We start from the raw sequence: 17,873 nt of genomic DNA, 5'->3' as shown, positions 1-17,873 counted from the left end.
ACTCCAAATGTCACCCATGGTGTTCTTTAAGACAGGCAGGACACAGTATATGTTGTCCTATTAAACCCGAGAAATTGCTCAATGACCTGAAATGCTACAAGGCCCAATAACTGGCTCTCTAGTTCCAAAAGGGGAAAGTTAAAATATAAAAATGGGGACAGAAAAACCAACAGCCCAAAGCCTGGGATCTAACTCTTCCCCGAAATCTGTCCAAGAAATCCCAAGAAATGGTTTCTTATGGCATAAGGCAGAAATTTCAAATAAGTTAAAATTTTAATCACTTGTTTATAGAGGTTTGGTGTCATATTGACAAAAATTTTGTGTTACTGGTCACTATTAAATTGCTTTATACTATATACAGGCTTAAGCTTTACCACACAGATTTCTAATTTAGCACTGATTAAATTTCATGTTTGTTGTTGTCCTTTCATTTAACATCCACTTAAACACTGGGTATTAAATCTTGGCAGAGTATCTAATCCCAAACATAACACCCTTTCTGTATGAAAATCAGATGCAAATTATATCATTTTTTTCTAGGGCAAGGAGAAAGAGGATGAGCGTTCTCTCAAAGGTCGTGGCAACTTCCTTGGTCCGTGCTTAGGTGAATAACTTAAATATATTTACTTTTTTGTATATAAACTCACAAGTTTCCAAGAGCTCTGAAACCATTTTCACACTCCGTTTTATAGAGATTCTCAGGAAATTAGATGGGCCATCCCAGGACCATAAGGCTGCACTCAACTGAGGGGACACTGTCCCTATCCCAGCTGTTCCTAACTCACCACTGGATTCTTGGCACTGACTGGGCTTTCTCAACTTCGGTGCTATTGACATTGGCATCGGATCAGTCTTTGCTGCAGGGGCTGCCCTGTGTACTGTAAAATGTTTAACAGCATTTCTGGTCTCCACCCACTAGATGTCAGTAGCATCCCCACTCCCACCTCCACCCCCAATTTGGGACAATCAAAAATGTCTCCAGGCATTGCCAAATGTCCCCTGGGGAGACTGGTTGAGAACCACTGATATAGACCAACCTCATATACTGGAAAATTTGGGCTCCACGGGTCAGGGGGAACTAGGTTCAAATCCAACTCTGTGATTTACCAGTTGGTTAACCTTGCCCAAATTACCTGACTTTCTTCATTCCCTGTCCAGTCCCTGTAAAACAAGAGACATTACACCTCCCTCACAGGGATGGTGATGATGAGAAATATATAAGATATACCAAACGTCTAGTAGGCACCCAGTGACTATTAGTTCCTTCTTTCCTTTTGCTTGCTCGCTCCCACTGCTATGATTTCACCACTATAACCTCAGGACAACAGTAGAGGGAGATGAAGAGAGAGAGCGTATGCTCTTCATTGCACTGGAGGAATGATTCTAACACTAGGACGGAATACCCACAGCTATGTTACTCAGAAGAAACTATCACAAATTGTACCTCAAAGAGGAATCAAAGATTATAAAGGCCTGTTCTACCCCCAAATATTCTTAGAAAAGCACTCCTAAGTCTTCCAAACGCTTTCTGATTATTCTATCACCACAGCTGTGACGATACGTATCAATGCCCAGGTGGGCCCCAATTTAAGAAAACTGTGTAAAACAATACACTTATTTAACACCTCGAAGGAACTTACTTGTATTACAAAATGATTCCACTACAAGCTTTTAGAGAGCTTCCTTAACACACCTAAAACATAATCCTATTTATAAAAGGTTGGTTTATAGACAACTCAGAAACACTAACATAGTGGCTATTAAATAGATATACAAAGCTGTTTTATAAAGTGAGGCAAAGGTGTGTGTATCTTTTTTTGACATTGAGACCTCAAAGTGAATGCTCAGAAAATTTCAGTTAGCTCTCTTTTCTTTTCAGTAGCTTTACTGAAGTATAATTTAGATACCATAAAGTTCATCCATTTTAAGAGTACAACTTAATAATTTTTAGTATTTACAGAGCGTACAACCATCAGCACAGCCCAGCTTCAGAAGCTCTCCAGCACCCCAGCCACAAGCAATTAGCTCTTAATAGCATTCCCAGGGCACAGGCAGGGAAGTGCTTTCACATTTCCTGGTCTGAATGAACCACAGGCCGAGGCATTGGTGAGAGATCCGAGAACAAGTTGAAGTTTGCCTTCAAAGCTTCCAAACCAGTTCCACATCCTAAGACCATAGACTGTAAAGCTGGTAATACTTGGCCCCAAACTGACTGGCATGTGAAGTGTGGGTCTGTGGGGTCAGTTGAAAAGATAGAGGGGAAATCAGCTTCCTCAAGTGAACAGGAGTGATGTCCATGTAAAGAGACGGAAGTGGGAAAGGTATGATGAGATTTGAATAGAATGGAAAACAAGAGTCAAAACAAAGAAGGCAAGCAACTTAGGAGGAATGAGAAGGGCTTTTTTTTGAAGTCAATTAGTTGAAACTAGATGGCTCAGTTCCCAGGCTGCTTCGCACCTGGAGGCCTGTTGCTATGTGCTTTAGTGTGAAAGGAACAGAAAATCTCCGTAGCATTGAAGTGTAACAGTAAATCCCACCATGCCATGGGAACTACAATATGCACATAATAAAAGTAAATGTTACGGCACTTGACTCTGCGGCCTCTAATCTCCCATTCAATCGGAACAGAGGTTCTTCCGTCAGCAAGAGAAAACCAGACAATTTAATTTTCATTTCTATTCATGTGCAGGCCTGTGTTGGAGCTCATCCATGTTTCCTATTATGTTACTTGAAATATGGCCGCATAGTTTGATACAAACAGTATCTCAAACTGACATCAACAAGTTAGCTTTGGACCAACTGATTTCATTCTAAATTATCTCGGGCTGACAGATGCTGGTAGCTGCCCACACGAGATCTGAAAAAGCCATGCTCCCTAATTTAATATGATAATAATTTAAAATTATAGCTTTATTAAGAGGAAACACAGATTTATTTATAGCTAACAACGATGATTTCCAATGGCTTTCAAGGCTGTATTCTGTTATTCGCAGCAGCCCGCATTTGGACAGCTTCAATTGTCTGAAACACTAACAAAACATTCTGGTACAAATAATTTCCTTCTTGATTCAAAACAATGAACAAATGCTACAAAAGCAGATATACAAAAGCAGCCCTGAAGAGAGCCAGCCCCTTGGCAATGTCCTAATCTTGACCGACCCATCTGCAAAGAACATTTCTGCATCTGGACCTAAGACACTTTGCTTAAAATCCTCTCCTCCGCTGGCCCCTGTGATGTTGCAAGAGCCCACTTTTCCCTTAGATGAGGGCTTTGCACAAGGTTTAGTCTTCAGTTCTAGGTCCTTCTTTCTCTTTTTTCATGGTAAGGATTTTATTTATCTTCTTGACTTTATCTCTTTTAAGCAAACAACAACGTTAATAATAAGCACCTCTGTCTTTTGGCAGCTCATCAACAGATTTTACGTAATTCTGGAAGGCAAGGTGAGGAAGCTTAGAGAGACGTTAGAACTCTTTATAGAGAACGAAGCTGAAGCTCAGAGAGCTGGTGTAAGTTACAGAAGGTCACCCAGCCAGGAAGCAGCAGAATCAACAGCACTCAAACCCAGGTCTGCAGACGCCAAGCTCTGCCCGCCACTCTGGCCTCAGGCTCCACCTTCAAGTCCTCGTCCAGCACTGACATGGGACATCCACCCAAATCTCAGTGTCAACATGCGTAAATTCATCACGTTTCCCCCCAAACCAGTTCCTCCTCCGGATATGCTTATTTCTACCCAAGTCATTTCCCCCCACCAATCAGTCACCCAACCCTAAAACCTCAGAGCTAACAAATCATTCTCTCCTCCTCCCAAATCCCATCTGTTCCCGAGGACCAGCGCTCATTCTCTCGCATTGCTGCTTGCGCAGCTACCCCTTGTTTCACAAGCCTCTTCTGAGCAGCTCCACTCTGGCTCCCTCTCACTACCTCTCAGGCGAACTATCAAATAACCTGGCTCCCTGTCACCCACCTTCCCTTCATCTGATTGGTCCCACAAAGCTCCATCGCTTATTATCTGAATTTTTAGACCCGATCATGTCACTTCAGTGTCAACCATCAAGAGCTCCCACTGCCTGCAGAAAAAATTACAAATCCATCCCTCTCAAACTCAATCCAGCCCCGACTTCCATTTCCGAGTCAGCACCACCCCTCCACGTCAGCGCAAGCTCTCTGCCGCAGCCAGGCCAACCTATGCTCAGGTATCAGCCCTCTCCCTGTGATTTCCCTGCCTCTGCCTCTACCGAAGCGAATCCAACTTCCAGATCCAGGTAAGTCTGTCCCCCTTCAGGGAGCCTACCCTGACATCCTAGGCACCAAGGAGCAGCCCCAACTCTGATCAGTCTTACTTTCTACCACTCCGTCAGCATTTAGACAGACCGTCAGTGTTAACACTTTCCATTTGCCGTCTTAGGGGCCGCAACAGACCCAAAGCCCCTGGAAAGCAGGGCCTGTGTATGAGTAGTATAACCTTGCACTTGAGCAGTAGGTACTCAAGGATTTAGTGGTTGCTTACAAGGCTGCCAAGCATCATTTCTGGCAATGCAAATAATATATACACTAAATTATTAGCTTCAGGAATTATAGTCTCCTGGGATTAATGTCTTCTTGGCAAAATGAGAGTGAGCCACACCTCAGCATCTCTTTCTGGGCGCCCAGATACATACACAGTACGAAGAGCTTCCATAGGCTAACCCTCCCCCATCAACGTCCCCAACGTTTCCCAACCAGCTTGTCAGTGTTTTCGTGACAGACACCTCAGCCATCTCCAGACCCAAAGAAAACAAGGCTCAGAGGCCAACGCTCTTGACAAGCAAGGCACGGCCCTGTGCGTCCTGGCGGCGGGTGATACCTCCCTTCCTGTGGCGGGCCCCGTGTGACCCTCACTGTCACTTCGCCAACGGGCCAGCCTGCCTTAAAATGGGGCCCAAATGTTGAACCACAGCAGTAAAACCAGAACTTAATCAGGCTCATTCTGGTGCTTCCTTCTCATTCACGGCCAACCGCTGCTCTGCTCTCCTCTGCCCTTTAACCAAGTCCAAAGCTACAGCAGGCTAGTGTTTCTATTATTGCATCAGCCCAAGCCGTCAGAAGCTCCTGGTCACGCTTCTTGACTGCGCTTCTCAAAGGCTAAGCGAGGATGTAAAACAGTTTCTGGAACCAGGGCAAACACTTTTGGTATTTACGGTCATGACATATCCTACTCCCAAGCTGTCATAAGATCAGACCAGACACTGCAGGTCAGCAGTTGCAAAGATGCAACTCTATTAGCAGGTTCAGAAGAAAACTGCACCCAAGAAAGAGTAACCCCAGGTGATGAGAATGCTCATGTTGGGCGCCCTAGTGAGCATTCTCTTACAAGGCCTGCCAGCTGTCGGACGTTTGTTTCTAAATTGAGCGGCCAATGCAAATCATGCTGGAACCTTCCATGACAAATCAATCCTTGATAGTGGCTGCCAGAGGTTAGGGAAGAGGAGTGGGGAGGGGCGTGTGGTTAGTGGTTATAAAACGGCAACATGATGGATCCTAGCAGTGAGGGAAGTGTTCTGTATCTTGACTGTGGTGGTGGATACACAACCCTACACGTGACCAAACTGCAGAGAACGAAATACACATAAGTACCACTACAACTGAGGAGTCTGGTGGGGTGTATCAATGTCAATGTCCTGCTGTGACCTTGCACTACAGTTCATAAGATGCTACTGCTGGAAGAAACCGGGCAAAGGGTATGTGATTCTCTCTGCACTGTTTCTTACAACTGCATGTGAATCTCTAATTATTTCAAAATAAAAAAATGTAACTTATGAAAGGCCAAGTCCAAAATGTATCCCTCTCTGTCATGTAGAATATGAGAGTGCTAACTTCTGACCATGACAGGTACAAACAAAAGATGTAAAGCTGAAAGAAATGTGGTCCCTGAATCTGGATTTCTTAAAAGGGCTGTCACCCCGTCACACCAACAGAGGCCTCAACCAGCACGCACTTGACCGCACTCCACCCACGCACATCCCCCCAAAGCCCTCTGCCTGTTTACCCACGGACTCGAGCTACCTTCCCATCTGTCACATGGTGGTATCTTGACCTCAGGAAAACTCACTCACGTTCTGAACTAAGTGGCAATTACCGCATCAAAGCTCATTTTTAACTCAAAGTCAAAACACTTAGTGCTGTGTCTACAGTGAATTCCACCATGCTGCATGTCCACCCATTCACCTTTTTAGACTAAATACATAAATTGCTGGAAAATATGAATATAAAGTGCTAATCCCCACTTCTCCAAAAGGTCTGTTCATCATTTCTTTTTTTTTTTTTTTTTGCGGTATGGGGGCCTCTCACTGTTGTGGCCTCTCCCGTCGCGGAGCACAGGCTCCGGACGCGCAGGCTCAGCGGCCATGGCTCCCGGGCCCAGCCGCTCCGCGGCATGTGGGATCTTCCCGGACCGGGACACGAACCCGTGTCCCCTGCATCGGCAGGCGGACTCTCAACCACTGTGCCACCAGGGAAGCCCCAACATTTCTTTTCATTAGACCTTGCAAGGAATTTTTCCTAAGGCCGGGGAGAGTAAAAATCCCAGGCGTTCTGTTTTAACGTGGAAACCACCATTACTTCCCGTCTTTACGAGACTGCAATATCTAAAACCAACTGAGGGTTGTTAGCCTTGCATTTAAATGGTTGTGTTCGTTCTCATCAGGCTGGTGGAAGGGGCAAATCAAGCTCTGTGGTTCTTTTAAAGTTTTGCAAAGAGAAGCGAGAATGCTCTCCTTACTCACCGATGTCATTGCTGCGGTCCGAGAGGTCCTTGTCCAGGATGCCGGAGATCGAACTGCCCGCCAAGTCGATCTTTGGACCGTCACCCCTACATTAAAGACACAAGTCCGGGCATTTAATAATTGGCGTGTGTCCTTGTCATTTCGTCAGCTTTCTCGCTGCACACAAGTTAAGGAGTACGCTGCATGGGGGATGGGTCACACTGTCGCCTCTGGGGCTGACCAGCGGGGGCTGACAAGCTGTCCAGCCACATGGGCCGTGGTGCAAACCGGCCGACAGACTGGAGGCCCTCCCCTCCCACACACATTTTCAGAGACGGCTATTTTAATAACGACTGTTCAGCAATGCACCTTCAACCACAAACCCTCCTGTTGGTCCACAGGGTGCGACGTAGGGCCCGCTCCTGCCCCATGGCCAAATAAGCACCAGCAAACGATACCCAGGAGCTTCCCTTTTAAGGAGCCAGGAATTTAGCCAATGTTGCTTGTCAAAGGTCGGCTACTTTTAACCTTGAGAAAAAGGGTTTCTGGCCTGGAGTGGAGGCACCACCCAGGCTGTTGACAGGCACAAGGTGTCAAGTTGAGATCTGGCAGCCTGAAAGCTGGCGCTGGGGCATGGGCCTGTAAAATCAGACAGCTGTTGGGTGGGTGGCCCTGTGCCCATCAGGACACGAGAGACTTCCCTCTCTATCTGGGCTAGGAGCAGCCCTTTGGGATGATGGGGACAGGCCTCCAACACGATGAGAGAAGCAGCCACTCATGCATGGGCAGAAGGTTCCTCCAAATCCCTCCAAACGGGCAGCTCTGGGGACCCTTTCAGGCGGATGAGCCCTGAATAAGATTATCCAAGGTCTGTGATGGCAAGTGAAATAGGAAAAGATCCTTGCCCTTAAAATGAGAGGTTCTTGTCCATGAAATGAGAGGGAGAAGCCAAGTAGTTGTTCCCGGGAAAGCAACAGAAATAGTCCATCTCACAGCCCCCCGTGCTCACCAGGCAGCCGAACTACACAACGAGTAACAGATTTATTCCAGGTGCGTATTGTCAAATACCCACCATGCTGGGGGTGATGAGTGGGCCAAGCCAGGTCGTACCTACTCCGGAGGGTCTCGTGGTCTAAATGGGAGACAGACAGCCCCGGGCCCACATGGCACAGGCTGGGTAAGATACAGGCACATCCAGGTCTTAAGGGAATCAAGAACTGGGTCAAGACAGAGATCTGCGGGGCGCGCTGGGAGCACACAGAGGAGGCGGCATCGCAGTTGGGCCTTGGAGGAAAAGGGACAGAGGACGTATCAGTAAGAGGCATGACGGAGCAAGGACCCAAGGGTAGCTGGGAGTGCCCAGTGTGGCCGGGCTAAAGTCTGAGATCCTCAGACAGCAGTGAGAGGAGAAAGGTTGGCAAAGGTCAGACGGTGCTGGGCTGAGTCCCTCGGGGTTTAGTTTGTCCTGGAGGCAATGGGGACAGAGGAAAGCAGAAGCTGGCGACCTGTAAACCTGGAGGTAAGGGGCAGACTTCTGGATTCCCCACCCAAGAAGGGGTGATGGGGGTGGCATTCAGCGAGACATGCGTATCCTTGTGACAGTGGAGAAGGCCCAGTAGACAGAGGTCAGCTTCCCTCAGCTCCCAAGTGAACAAGACTGGCTCTTAACCTCAAGCACCCTCGGCCAGAAGACAAGCAGAGGTGAGAACTCCAGGGAACCAGGGCTGGGCCCAATGGCTTAGTCTCCACCAAGAGAAAGTACAGCTCTAAGACTGTGCATGTGCCTTAGGAGACTGCCTCACCTCAACCTCCCAAGGCTGTGGGACCCCCGGGCCAAATTTCTGTAGCAGACCCCCTCTCCACCCCACCGGCTACCGAAGCTCAGGCCCCACGGGGCACACTCCCTTGGACAGACAGCGAGCCAACAGGAATGGCAGGATTAAGGATGTTTATTTCAAAACTTTATTGGCAGGGCCCGAGCATCTGCTAATTTGAATGTAAACTTCTGAATGAAATGTTTTAGAAATGTGGTACTATTAGTAAGAAAGCATTTTCTTTTTTTTTTTTTTATTCTTTAAATTTTTGGCTGCACTGGGTCTTCGTTGCTGCATGCGGGCTTTCTCTAATTGCGGTGAGCGGGGGCTACTCTTCGTTGCGATGTGAGGGCTTCTCTCATTGTGGAGCACGGGCTCTAGGCATGTGGGCTTCAGTACTTGTGGCTCGTGGGCTCAGTAGTTGTGGCTCGCGGGCTCCAGAGCACAGGCTCAGTAGTTGTGCCGCACGGGCTTAGTTGCTCCGCGGCATGTGGGATCATCCCGGACCAGGGCTCGAACCCGTGTCCCCTGCATTGCCAGGCAGATTCTTAACCACTGTGTTACCAGGGAAGCCCAGCATTTTCATTTTTAAAAGTTCTTGAGGGCTCTTAATCTTATTACTTGGTATCTACAGAGCCTGAAAGATTTGGTGCTGTCATCTTCCCAACTCACAGACTGAACTCAAGTTATACTCACAGCCAGACAGCTCTGTCCTTTTGGAAACACATCAAGGATTAAAATTTACGAAAACACATGTTCTGTCCAGGGAGAGAGGTCACTCAGGCAAGGAAAGTCCAGTTAATTCCACTGACCTTTTTTTTTGGCCAAAGGTGAGGATGGTTGGAGGTGACACCCTAGTGGGCAGCTGGGGAGAACGTCATGGGGGCAGGGGTTGGAGGTGTGGATGGGGAGATTTGCATGTCAGTGAACCATGTGTATCTCAGAACAACTCAGCTGCTTCTGAACATGTGGCTTATTCGTGCATTTTAGTAACTGTGGATCTTGGAGCTACCATTTCCCTCTTTGGTTTGATACCTGGAAGCTTCTAGTCCAATGTGAGCCTCTCTCTCGAGGGGGGCCGTAGAGAACTCTATGCCCATTGTGGTGCTTATCCGATCTTGGGCTGTATTACTTTTCTGCCCTTATTTCCCCTTTACTGTCACTCTTAACTATTTTATTCTTTTATATGCATTTTTGAAAGTTACCTCCAAGCCCTTGGGGAACAGGGCAGGGTAAAAAGAAGTAATTTTTAAGAACAGGGTGTATATCAATAGCATTTAAAACGTTCATCGGGTCTTCGCTAAAGAGATAGTCTGAAATACCCAACTGGGTTTTGCGGATCAAGATGTTTATCACAGCATTATTTGTAATAAAGAAAAACTGAAAAGAACTGGAGTCTCTCATAAATAGGGGAACAGTTGAATAACCTATGATACATGATGGACTTTTATACAGCCATTAAAATGATACATATAAACAGTTAATGACAACAGGGACAGATGCTTATGTTACAATGTCAAGGCGACAAATACAAGTTAAAAATGACATACACCTCACTGCACATGCACCCACATGCCCTTCTGATATATTAGGAAGAGGGATTTTTTTTTTTAGGCTAGAAGAACATGTTTTTATAGTGGTTATTCCTGGGGAGTCTGATGGGTGATTTCTAGCACCAGCCCAGCACCTGGTACACGTCAGGAGCTCAAAAATACTCGTAGAATTAATGAACATTTGCCTTTTTTTCTGAAATGGGAATGCATTATGTATTTATAATAACTGCATTATTCCCTAAAGACATAAAGTTGTATGACATTCAGTATGATCACACCTATGTAAAATCAATGAAAAACAAACCAAAATATACATAGGAAAAAGATGGGCAAGAAACAGCCCAATATGTTAATAGCAGTTGTCTCTGGGATAAGCCTATAGGTAAATTTTTCATTCCTTTTAAAGTTCACTCTTTTTTAAAAAAACTTCACTTTTTTTTTTTTTTTTTGACTGTACGCGGGCCTCTCACCGTTGTGGCCTCTCCCGTTGCAGAGCACAGGCTCCGGACGCGCAGGCTCAGCGACCATGGCTCACGGGCCCAGCCGCTCCGCGGCATGTGGGATCTTCCCGGACCGAGGCACAAACCCGTGTCCCCTGCATCGGCAGGCGGACTCTCAACCACTGCGCCACCAGGGAAGCCCTAAAAACTTCACTTTTAATAACAGAGATTTGTACAATTCAGGCAGCTTATGTTCGCTCTCCTTTCTCCCCAACAGTATCATCCAGGTAAAAGATGAGATTGCCTGGCCCCTACCTACAAACTCTCCTTTAAGGATCTCCCCCACCACAGGTGCCTCTGTGATCCCCTGTGACCACACCTGGAACTCACCTGGGAACCATTTGGGGGGGGGTGGAGTTACAAATCCTACACTGAGAGGTCCAGGTCATGAGGGATCCCCCCACCCGAAGAAATAGGAAATAGCAGCTGTGAGTGACCGCTCCCCAGATTCTGAAGCGCCAGCCATATTCTGAAAGGAAGGAGGTTGGGATCCTCCCGTCTCTCTGAATAAGTCCTGATCCCTCATGCCAAGAGCAGACACAGGCTTTCGGCTGAAATTATCTTCTACACAGGGCCAGAAACAAGCCTATTTTGAAAACACAGTAGGTGTAGTTTAAAAAAGGTTCTGATCCTTCCAAGTAGGGAAGCTGCAGCTGGTGTTTTGACAGTGTTCAGACTGTGGGTGTGGAAGCATTTTACAATGTCTATTTGTAAATGCCTTTCACTGTATTTATAGACGTTTACAACAAAGCTAATGAATGTCAGTTCCGAAAAATAGCAGAAGTTCTGAAATTCTTCAAAGCACACGTTTGGAGCGGGTGACACCCAATGAGGCTGCAGCCCTCGATGGTCCCTGTTCTCCTCCAGTCTGCCCAACACATGGGTACCATTTTGGCAAAAAGGATGTTACTAAATTCAACAAAAGAGGAAAAAGCTCATACTTTTGTAGTTTACTAGCTCCTGCGAGGGCTTTTTTTTTTTTTTTATGGTGAGTTTCTATGCCCACAGCTGTTAAATAAAGATATTGTTAAATAAAGATATTGGAACATGGTTGTCCTCACTCACCTCTGATTGTTAAATCAAAATAATGGTATTTTCTTGTATTTCTTCAGCAGGTTTGGTTATGGATATTTAAAACACGTGACTTGGATAGGCAACTAGCAACTAAGAGTCTCCTTGCTTCTCTGGCCAGGGACCCTAAATCGCAGGGAACAGGTTGACCAGCCCAAGGACACCCAGCAGCAATAAGTGGAACCGACAATCCCACAGAAGTAACAGCAGCACCTACGCTTTACTGACTGCCTGCCACAAGCCAGGCACTAGGATAAGCTCCTTCCGTGTATGATTCAATCGCCCCAACTGCGCCTTGAAGTAGCTACTCTGCATGGCACCCAGAGCCCCCTTCTGTGAAGGGCTGGTCGCCCCCGCCGGTGGAAATGCTGTTGGCCCCTCCAGGGACTACCTCAGCTTCAGAGAGCCTCCTTGGCCTTTCCAGCGTGGCCCACATTTCACGGTATAAAAGTCTCAGCCATCTCAGCCCAACATAAGACAACTCGGAGGGGCCATTTTAGCCCCAAAGCCCCCATGGACTTGGCCGAGGCTCTGGGGAGCCGGCGTCACAACTTTTCTCCCTCTGCCCAAAGCGGCTTCCTTCTCCCTCCCCACAGGCACTGAACCCTACACAGGTCTCGCATACTAAAATTTGCTTCCTGGAGAAGCCCACCTGTGCGGCCCTTCTTTTCATTATATAGATCAGGAAACTCAGGCTCAGTGACATGAAGTCACTTGCTGACAAAAGGTCATAAAACTAGTTGAACGGTGGGATTCTGGATTTGAACCTACTAACTCTGCCTCCGGAGCCCAAGCTCTTGACCGCTTCTCAAAGCTGCTTCACTCAGCCTCTTGGTCCTGGAGATGGTGAGTCATCGAGGATGCCAGACAGCCTGTGTCACTGCAGCTCACTGCCAGCTGGGTAAATCGCCTTTGCTCCCCGAGTTAAAAAGTGCTACTAATAAACAAAAATCCCATACCCGACCCACCCAGGGGGGCCTGCTCCTTCCACTCAGACCTGAGACGTGAGATGGGGCATGTGAACAGCTGGAAATGTGGAAGATGCGCCATGTGCATCCCTTGAGAACATGAGCTCAGCCAGTGGCATGCCCCAATTTAGCCCAAGTTGGGACAGTTAAGCCAAGACATGTGGCCTGGAAAAGATGCTGAAGTGCACAGGAAGCCGAGGCAAGCAAACAAGTGAATAAATAAATGAACAGCAGCACTGACAGCAGCAACTAAAAACCACCAAAAAGACCCCACACGCTTCTGGAGGTGAGTGGGGGGGTGAAGGGAAAAAGAGTGGACTGATTCCTAGCAAGCAGAAGATCCCAAGTCCAGATGATGAATCTTTTCTGCAGTCTCCGCTCCCTGCCCTCAGAAGGATCTATTACCATAATGTAAATGTCTGGGTTTTAAGTGCCTAAAAATTGTTATGGGCACAAAAAAAAAAAAGGTTGGGAAAGAAAGGAAAGGAAAAAGAAATAGAAAAGCCCCATCCCCTGTACTCAGAAAACCACTGAGGTGCCCCCTTTGCATCCTCCATTTTTCCCCAGCTTTCATCCCACCTGGGAGTTATCTACTCATAGGGACGATGACAGATGGCAGATGTGAAGTTTCTAGAGATACCCTCTCTTCTCTCTTGCTCCAACCCCTTGCTCCTGGTCCAATCATGTGCTGAGGATGCGAGGTCAATGGAGATGAACGCTCCCTCCCTGCTTTCCTGGCTGCCCGCTCACAACATCTCAGACTTAGGCTCTGACTATTAAAACTGGGTATTTGTTTTTCTCTTTCTGACTTACTTCATTCTGTATAACAGACTCTAGGTCCACCCACCTCACTACAAATAACTCAATTTCATTTCTTTTTATGGCTGAGTAATATTCCATTGTATATATGTGCCACATCTTCTTTATCCATTCATCTGTCGATGGATACCATATGCTAACACATATATATGGAATCTAAAAAAAAAAGGTTCTGAAGAACCTAGGGACAGGACAGGAATAAAGACTCACATGTAGAGAATGGACTTGAGGACATGGGGAGGGGCAAGGGTAAGCTGGGACGAAGTGAGAGAGTGGCATGGACATATATACACTACCAAACGTAAAACAGATAGCTAGTGGGAAGCAGCCACATACCACAGGGAGATCAGCTCGGTGCTTTGTGACCACCTAGAGGGGTGGGATAGGGAGGGTGGGAGGGAGACGCAAGAGGGAGGGGATATGGGGATATCTGTATACATATAGCTGATTCACTTTGTGATACAGCAGCAACTAACACAACAATGTAAAGCAATTATACTCCAATAAAGATGTTAAAAAAAAACAACTGGGTAAAGATTACCTGGCTCAGGCCCCCATTTTATTACAGACGAGGGTCCTGGGCTCTAAGGCTGGGAGTTATGAGCCCAAGGCCACACAGCTAATTGGTAGCAAAGCTAAAACTGGATGGAAGCTTCTTGACGCCCAGCCCTGCATTTGCCCACCACACTTGGGGCGGTAATAATCAAAATGCACATGTTTGATGCTTCTGGAGATTTTTCTCTTGCAAATAAGCAACATTAAGAGGGCTCCGCCCATCTGCGGAGGGAGCAGAGATGAAGCCAGTCCTTCAGAAGCGTTCTGTGAGGGGCCATTACTGCCCGGGGAGGTTGAATCCTTCCTTCAGGAAAGGACAAAATTGCAGCAGCAATGAGCCCAGTTTCCTTTGCTCATCAGCGGGAGGGCAGGAGCAGCCTCGCTCCCCTTTCCCAGAAATGTGGATCCGAAGGCTCTGTTGCTCCCGTGGAGCCCCTACACACTCACCCCACGGCCTAAAATGTCCCAGGAATCACAGGCATTTTTTGACTACAAACTTCCCGTCTAAATGTGGGGCAGCCTGAGCGAGGCCAGGGGCGCAGGAAGCGGGAACCGGAGTGGTTTTCCTGGCAGCTCTCCCCTTGCACTGTGTCCTTGTTTGGATGAGCACAAACAGGCTGGGCTATTTATGGTTGGTGAAGACACATTGGAAGGTGATGGGGCATTGCCCACTCAGTTCCCCTCCAAATTTCTGTTCTCTATGCAGACTCTGCAAGTGTGGGTGGCAACAGGCCTCCGTCTAGAGCCCATCCAAGGGCACAAGCCCCAAGCCCTTAAGGCCGAAGGACGATGACACCCGCAGCTCCCATCGGCAAACCCACAGCTGGGCCTCTCAGAGGGGCAAGGGGCTTTAGATGCTTGGAGGAGGGGATCTCATCAGCGCACAACTCTGAGAAAAGTTTGTGGGGTGTCACCTGGAGGAAGAGTGTTCAAAAAAATAGCCCATGGGAAAAGCGTTATATGAACCAATTAGTACCTGTGCCCGTGTGGGGCGTTAATATCCCCTACTGATTCCTTGCCTGCCTCTGGCCGTCACTGGCAGGAAAATCAATGTGGCTCAGACTGAGCTGAGGCTAAGCCCATCACTACTGTTGTTGGATCTTGCTGCAGGGAATAAAATTTATTCTAGGTGAGGATGGAAAGACGTATGGAGAGAAAGTTATACATACAAATGAAATGAGGCCGGCAAATAAGGTAGACATTTCTACAATGTGACAAGGTATTTTCCCGTGTGGGATTCCTATGCTCCATAAACCACCCACCCTCCCTCAGTGCCCAGCCTTCCCTGACGCTCTTGCGGCTCTGCTTCCACTCCCTAGAGACCTCTCGATGTGCGGTCTGAGGGCGTCCGTGTTTCCTCGCTCCCTCGGGGCTGCTGAGCATGGCCTGTTTGTCACCATGTGGCAACTCCTCTCCCTACAAGGTCACCCACTGAGCTCTCTCAAGGGAGGAAAAAAGACTGGTTGAGGGCCTCACAAGGGCCAGGAGAACTAGGTGCCCTGGGAGTGGCAACGGAAACTGAGACACAGAGAGGTGTGTACCTTGCCTGAAGCTACAGGGTAAGGAAGCAGAGGGGTGGGCTTTCCACACTGGTGGGCCTGGCTCCAAAGCCCAGTAAGCAGTGGGTGGGCAGGAGGCATGTCTTGCCTGGTTACTGTAGTTACTACCACCCAGAAGAGGGCGTAGCCAAATGGACGCACTTGATGAATTTCTGAAGTAACGAACGACACCACACACAGCACACACACAAACACGCACGCACACACACACAGAGCACACACATACACACTGGATCCATATCTAGCACCCAATTTCCACCTTTCCCCCATAGCCGAGTTTATCACAAGACAAGTCTACACGTGCTTGGTAGCCCACCTGTTCTTTCTTCAACTCAACCCTGAGTCTCTCTCTTACCCCCAACTATTGTATAGAAACCACTTGACTGGGATCACCAAGGGCCAGCTAGTGACCAAAGCCCCTTCAGTCTCCCTGGCTATCACTTTGGTGGAGGTTCTCATAGTGGGCTTGGCTAACCAGCAGCGGCAGCAGCCCCGGGAGCTTGCTAGAAATGCAAATTCTCAGGCCTGAACCCAGACCTCCTGAATCAGAAACTTGGAGAGCAGCGATCTGTGTTTTAACAAGACCGCAGGTGATGCCAACGTACACTCAAGCGTGAGACCCACTGGCCGGTAGCTGCTCCACCCTCCCTTCTCGTGGCTTCCACGGCCTTGCAGTCCACTCACCCTTTTCCACAGCTCCTCGTCCTTCCTCCGCCCTGTAAGTAATGGTTTTCCCCGTTGTTGCCTGTACTCTCTCTTCTTCTTCTCTGTAATCTCCTGGAGTGATTATAGCCATTCCATGAGTGTAACTACCATCTGTGAGCCAATGACACCCACCTCTGTAATTTCTAGCCAAGGTCTCTCTCCTGAACTCTCCAAAGACATGTCTTGGTCCTGACTTGTAGAAAAGAAGGGAAACACTCAAACACCACATGCCACATCCCTAGGAATCTTTGAAAAGACATTTAGAATACTTGAGCAATCCAAACTCAAAATGATGGCCTGACCACCCAGGTACACATTCTGTCTGCCTGCTTAGGGAACATTTGTGCGCACTCTAGCTATCTTTCTTTCCCTTTTTTTTTAAAATTAAATGATTGATTAGCTTAGAGCTAATAAGAGCAAAGGTCTTTTTTAGTGCGTTCTTTTGGTGGGCATGGGGACCACACACCTCACAGAACCACCAGGACCTAGAAGTTTACTTTCTGCTAATTTGTATCCTGAGGGGCTTGAAGCAGCTGGGATGCCTATGTAAATCTAAAGAAAAATTAACTTCCGTGTGGGTAAGTTGGTCTCCAGAGAGACATCTGCCCTTCCCTAAGCACTTAGTTGATATTTGGCATATAAATGTTTACTTAATCTTTGCCTCAAGCTAAAATGTCTCAGGGCTTGTCACTAATCTCCCAGTGTTTCCCTGGTATTCAGGGCTCCCTCTTCATTACAAGGAAAAAATGTGCAATTCCACTGTTGCTCTCCCTGGATCCGTGTTCCAGTTCTCGCCATATAGCCTTCAGCCTTTCATGGGAAATGTACCTGGTGTGTTTAAGATTTAAAGCAATAGGCCATCTGCAAGTGGCACAGGTCTGGGAAGCCACTAGGCCTCCTGCCCTCAGCCTGGTGTCCAAGACCCAATTGCCCACCTTCTCACTGAGATTCCTCCTCTGACACAGGCTTCCACATCTGAAGTCAGTGGACAGTGCCCTCTGCGATGCTTGAGCCACAGTAAGCAACTCCATCCATCTGGAACCTCATGACTTAATGACCTGCTACCGCCCTGACTATTGAAACTTTCTTATCATTGACTGTCATCAACTCCCAGAACACCCCGACATCCACCTGGGAGGACACTGGCTTCGAGAACATCAGCCTCACCTCATTTCAGCTCTTGCCATCTTCCTGAGCCTATGAGAGCCATGTGGGCAATCCATCCCCTCCCTCCCCTGGTCCCTTCAGCCCTTACGACCTTCCTTCATCCTCAGTCACCCACATTCAGGGCGCCTCCCTCTGTGGATATGTCCATCTTCAGACCCACTCTGCCTCTGAAATTGTGGGCACCAACCTCCCCTTCCTGACCAGCATCTCCAGTACTTCTGGCCATCGACTTTCCCCACTTCCTGTTTCCACTCCATCCCTGCTCAGCTCACCTCCTCTTACTTCTTTTAGCTTCACTTCCTTCCTCTCAGTCCCAGAGCCCCTATCACTCAACCCCGCCTCCACCAGCCCCGCCCCATCACTCAGGCCCCGCCCCACCAGCCCCGCCCCTATCACTCAAGCCCCGCCTCCACCAGCCCCG

At 47.8% G+C, this 17,873-nt stretch overlaps 1 protein-coding gene across 4 annotated transcripts in view; it reads right to left on the bottom strand.

Annotated features, from left to right (window-relative positions):
- The window catches only part of SH3KBP1 (SH3 domain containing kinase binding protein 1), a 346,493-nt gene that overhangs the window by 27,647 nt on the left and 300,973 nt on the right, over nt 1–17,873 (bottom strand). For all 4 annotated transcript variants that reach the window (XM_027096156.1, XM_027096157.1, XM_027096159.1 and 1 more), the window contains one exon: nt 6,763–6,848. In XM_027096156.1, coding sequence (XP_026951957.1) covers nt 6,763–6,848 — 86 coding nt within the window. The remainder of the gene's footprint in view (nt 1–6,762; nt 6,849–17,873) is intronic.

Source organism: Aethalodelphis obliquidens, unplaced genomic scaffold (genome assembly GCF_003676395.1).
Source record: "Aethalodelphis obliquidens isolate GAN/ISIS:26980383/991018 unplaced genomic scaffold, ASM367639v1 scaffold99, whole genome shotgun sequence".
Lineage (NCBI taxonomy): Eukaryota > Metazoa > Chordata > Mammalia > Artiodactyla > Delphinidae > Aethalodelphis > Aethalodelphis obliquidens.
Note: the sequence above shows the minus strand (reverse complement) of the source record. Positions and strands in the feature narration are given on the sequence as shown.